The 5,388-nt window shown below is 30.2% G+C and overlaps 1 protein-coding gene across 1 annotated transcript; it reads right to left on the reverse strand.

Moving 5' to 3' along the window:
* Positions 1–1,503: 1,503 nt before the first annotated feature.
* LOC114174141 (putative NAC domain-containing protein 94) lies at positions 1,504–3,401 on the reverse strand. The gene is made up of 3 exons (XM_028058910.1): positions 2,946–3,401; positions 2,552–2,850; positions 1,504–2,376 (listed from the first exon to the last, which is right to left on the reverse strand). The coding sequence occupies exons 1-3, from the start codon at positions 3,130–3,132 to the stop codon at positions 1,633–1,635; spliced, it is 1,230 nt and encodes a 409-aa protein (XP_027914711.1). The 5' UTR covers positions 3,133–3,401; the 3' UTR covers positions 1,504–1,632.
* Between the last annotated feature and the right edge of the window lie 1,987 nt (positions 3,402–5,388).

Here is a 5,388-nt window from a genome sequence, read left to right on the forward strand (position 1 = left end):
ACTTTTTACTCTAATATAGTAGGATATTGTGAGGTATAGTTAGATTCTTGTTCTAGAGAGTGAGTTTACTTGTGATCAAAGGATTGAAAATATTTTCTATGTTTTACACAAATGTTCACCGTAGTGTTATTTCGTGTTGTCTTTGAACAACGGCAACATAAATTGAGTTGGGTCGCACAATACAAGTAATTTAGTAAAAATCCTAAATTTAATTTCTTTTTAACCATGAACTAAATGGAAATAGGTGATAATGACTCATCTACTCTCCCTAATTATGCAATAGCAGTACCAATTAGACTTATCTTTTGATAATTATAATACAAAATTTGTTTAGTAGCATATAATGCTTAAGAATCTTGTATAGCAAACATATTGTTTTTTTTAAGGTTGTATTAGTGAAATTATGTTGCAAATACATGATCTAACTCCTTTTTTTTTACTATGGAATTGTGTTGTTATTTTGTATTTTTACATATTTGCGGTGGCAGATGATTTTGGGGCAAGGAAGGGCCATGGCCCCCAAAATTTGAAAATTTTTAAATTATATATATATATATATATATTGAAAATTTATTAAATTTTTTAATTGTAAATATTATATTTTAATAATTTAAAATTAAATTGTGTATTTTTTATTTATTTTATAAAGCACAACGTTTAATGTTAATAGATAATCAAGAATAAAAATATTTAGGTTTAATTTCTTTTTTAGTCTCTGTTTTTGTCAAAAAATTGACACTAGGATTATATTAATTATATCAACAAAGCAAACCATCCATATTAAGAGTTTCAATTTTAGTGAAAGAATCATTAATCTGTTTTAAGAGATTTGAAGAGATTGATCGTAAAAGACCAGATTATATTAGTTTTAAAAAAAGTAAGACAAAATTGAGACTAAAAAAAATTAGAGGACCAACTTAACATTTTTAAACAAAAGCATGAATCAAAAGAGTAATCAAACCAAATATTTATTAGGATAATTTTTATTTTCATTCTTATTGTGTTTTTAGTTTTTTCACAAATTGTAATCATATCTCAATCTCATATGTTTTCTTCTTTTTTGAAAAAAAAAAGTTAGATACAAATTCATTATTTTTACTTTCATTTAACATCTATGCTCTTCCTTCCTTCCTCTTGTCTCACTTAATAATGAAAATATTATTTTTTATCTCATCAATTTTTTTTTTCACTTTTGTATTAATATAAAAAAAATATATTGTGTATTTTTTCATAATCAATTTGTAGTGATTTGATTATAATATATTTTTATTTTAATAAATATATGGATTGAATTAAATATATTCGTAGTTGATGGAGAAAACTGCACACAATGCTTCAATTAAAAAGGCATGTTAATAAGGATCATCATGTGTAAGCGTCTCATTTGTTTAATTCTTTTTCATTCTGGTTTTGAAACTCCCGCATTCTGCCAAATCTCTATTCCATAGACATTTGAGTTCCCATATATAGTTGAAAAGTTTGAAAAAGTTTGAAAATATAAAATACTAATAAAAAAATTCCCTGCGTGCTAATGTAAATTGAACAGAAACCTAAGCTAAAAAGTCAGACCTAGTAGTTACTACCGACTAGAAGGAAAACAAAAAATGCTTCTAATTTGTCTAAAATAATGCACTAAGTATAGCACTTAGTTGTGGAAAAAGTAGATGACACATCACAAGGAAAAGACGAAGTATCCCAAAGCAGATTTGACTTCCATGCATCGCCAATATTGAATGGAAACCCAATGGATCGTACTGTTTCCAACTCTTGTTCATCAACACCAGGCATATTCACATTAGGACCCTTTAATGCATTCATATTATCATATTCTTGCTCACCAAATGTGCTTTGCATCTCACGTAGAAACGGTAATGGGTAGTACCCATGCTCTTGCAACGCACCAAAGCTTGTAGTTGCATTTGTATTATCCTCTGAAGTCTTGTTGAAATCTCCGAGCACCGAGGATGACATGTTCAACAACATAGAAGAAACATCCATGGTAGATTTAGCATTAGTATTACCATCTGATGATGTTTCAAACAGAAAGCTCGTGCTGAGGTCTCCATTTGAAATGGGAAAATGATCAAAGGCTTTGTAGAGCAATGGGTTGATGATGGATTTGTATGAGGCAACATCTAAGGGACAAGGGGTCAAAGGTTGTGAGTCAGTGTAATTGTTATTAGTACAGTAGTGACTGGCTAAGGTAGTTTTCTTTGTAAATGATATGTCTGAACAAAACTGCGTGGTGTGTTGATCTTTGGTTAGGATATGATCAGAGGTTCTTGTTTCAGGGAGGGAAGAGACCCATGACTGAGATAAAGCTCTTTGAGCTGTAGCATTGGTTTTCTTGAAGATCCTGCAAATAGCCCATGATTCCTGTATGTTCAAGAACAAGCTAAAGCCATCAATAAATGGTGATATTACAAACACTTAAAGTATAATGTTAATGTTTAGCAGAGAACAATAAACAAAAAATCTAATAGAGAATCTGGATTCAAAGTTGAACATCTGATAAAGAAACAAAGAAAATAGGTTAAGTTTAGCTGCTTACATTAGCAGGAATGTTCTTGTCTATGTACTTTGGGGATAGTGAGTCTGTGAGAGAAGGTAATCTGAACTCATGCATCATCCAATCAGTTTTAACTCCTTTGGCAGCTCTACCCTTGTAAAAAACCAGAGATTTCTTGAGGCCAATGCACTTGGAACCTTCAGAGGAGTAGATTGGTCTATCAGTTCCTGTAGCTTTCCAGAACCCAGCTCCAGTAACCCTATTTGGCCTTGCACTGTTTCTGTATTTTCTGTCCCTGGGACAATAAAAATACCACTCTTTCTCTCCTGTGGTGGCCAACTCTACACACATTAGAGTAAACCAAAAGTGTTAGACAATACATAAATATCAGTTTTAACAAATAACAAGTGAAAAAAAGTGGTTAAATGTGTCATACTTGGAAGATCCCAAGGGTCATATTTATAGATATCAAGCTGTTTGATGAGTTCAATAGTGAAAGGGCGTTGCTGGATCTTCCTCTTGAGGTAAAACCCTACAAGCTCCTCATCAGTGGGATGAAACCTGAATCCAGGAAGCATAACTTCATCAAGTTTCTCACCATCATTGTTTAACTCTTCCATCATATCTTAAAAGAGAGAGATCCGTTGTTGTCTCCTCAAGATTATGAACCAACAACACACAACTAAAAAAAGTGGAAACTGCTTATAGAAGAACTACAAGAACCCTAGAAGAGGTGGCAATGATGAGAAGTATATATTGAGAGTTGAAAGAGACAGAAGAAGAAGAAGAAGAAGAAGAAGCTAAGAGTGAGAAAGTGTAGTTAAGTTGAAGTGATTATATGCTTCCTGAAAAGGGGTCTGCCTCCGAAGGATGAGCCGTTTTTTCTGGTGACTTTGAAAGCAATGTGTGTTTTGCGAGGATTGCTTAGGTTTGGTTCATGAAAACAAGCAAGCAAAGGGCAAAGCTCTTAATAAGGAACGACTTCCCAGAAACAAATTAAAGCCATTACATTTAAGTCAATACACTTCTTCTATCGTTAATTCTTATATGTTAAGAAGTTAATGTTCCGATCTTTTGAAATATATGCTTTATCGCAGTTTTATTTTTAAAAAACGTATTTTGAAAAATAAAAGAAAGAAGATGTGAGATTATCAGATGCAGTAAGAATATTAGTGTTATATTTGTATTATTTCATGGATTCGTTTATCATATTAGGAACTGTTTTGAATTCATAAAAGTTGTTAAAATAAACTTAAACTATCATTTTGTCTGAGACTTATGAGTGATTTGCAGCTTCCGGGGGATTGCAATCTTATGGTATATTTAATTACCCTTTAAACACATTAATGTGATGAAAGTTTTGGTCTATCGACAACATGGGATCAAAGTTCCAAGTAATGAATGATATTTATTCAACATGGTGTTTGAAACTTTGAAATATGATTTGGAAACGTGGACCAGAACCAGATTCCCAAACAGAGCTCAAATTTAAAATTCAACACCAAATTCTAGTCAGACCCACTAAGGATTTTATAATTTAAGGTTTCTCGTAATCCGAAAATCCAGTTTCTATTCCATTCCCATAGCTTCTATTCCACTGATTTTGGCAGTGTTGAATCAGTTAAATAATAATAATTTTAAGGTTAATGTCAAATTTCTAATAAAAACAAGAGTGCGTGTGATCAAAGTCTAATGAGGTTGAGGGGACCGCTTTGCCCTTATGGAAACCTTATATCAAATTATTAATCTTAACTAAACCCATTTGATTGTTCCTACCACCAGAGTTAGCTGAGTTTCTCTGCAACACGTGCTTCATGGATATTAATTTGACCTTCTTCACAAAATTTAAATTACTTTATTTTATTCTACTCATATTAATTTAACTTATGATACTTTCTTAAGGGAACTTTCTACAAATATTGGACCATTTTGTGTGCACTTAAAATAAATGTTTTCAAAATAAGTATTTTATTTAAATAATTTTCTTATTTAAAAGATGCAAATAGTTTTTATTTATTAAAATAAATAAAAACTACTTATTTTTAAAATAAACGTTTGACATAATACATTAAAAAACCATTCTTACTTTAATAATTGAACACTACTTTAAAAAAATAATCACAGACAAAACCGAACAATTTTTTCAAAAAACACTAGAGAAACAATTATTTGCTTAAATTAACCATATAGTATTAATTAGTAGTGGTCAAGATTCAACTGAACCTAACATTTTTGGGAGATTCAACTGAACCTAACATTTTTGGGATATATTCTGTAAAGATGAGTATGTGAAATAAAATTTATATATAATTTTTAAAAGTATCTCGCTTATACCTTCACTTTTTCGTGCCCTAAAACAAGTTTTGAAATCTATCATTGGAATCTAAAAAGAGAGTTCTTCTAGGAAGATGTAGACATAATAAAAGAACAACTTGGGTGGGTTGGAATATGTAACACTAAATTTTTAGAAACCAATGTGTGACTATCACTTTTTTTTTATTTGATAAATATTTGTTCTTAGTATGATTATGCATCATCTATACGAGAGATTTCCTCTCCTGATTAACTATAATGTCATCGTACCACTAAAAATTCTTATATTATATAGGATTTTTCTTGTAAATTTGTTAAAAAAATTTGAAAGAAAATACTTTTTCCTACTATTTTTTCTAAGAATCAGTATTAAAAAAACTCACATTTCTTGTCAATTTTGTTTTGAAATTTTTTTTGTAGAAAATACTTACAAATTTTGTTGTGAAAAAAAAAATTGTAAGAAATTGTTACCAATTTTCTTGTAAAATATTTTGTATAAAACACTTTTCGCAACAAATTTTGTAGGAAATACTTGCAAATTTTATAATTTTGTAGGAAATGATTAC

This window comes from Vigna unguiculata, chromosome 2, assembly GCF_004118075.2.
Source record: "Vigna unguiculata cultivar IT97K-499-35 chromosome 2, ASM411807v1, whole genome shotgun sequence".
In the NCBI taxonomy this organism is placed as follows: Eukaryota; Viridiplantae; Streptophyta; class Magnoliopsida; order Fabales; family Fabaceae; genus Vigna; species Vigna unguiculata.

What these genes read in the sequence shown, in the direction of transcription:
- LOC114174141 (XM_028058910.1), bottom strand. Translation starts at nt 3,132, where the DNA reads ATGATGGAAGAGTTAAACAATGATGGTGAGAAACTTGATGAAGTTATG. An exon ending in TGACCCTTGGGATCTTCCAA is followed by an intron (nt 2,851 to 2,945) that starts GTATGACACATT and finishes TAATGTGTGTAG; the next exon opens with AGTTGGCCACCACAGGAGAG. An exon ending in ACAAGAACATTCCTGCTAAT is followed by an intron (nt 2,377 to 2,551) that starts GTAAGCAGCTAA and finishes TTGAACATACAG; the next exon opens with GAATCATGGGCTATTTGCAG.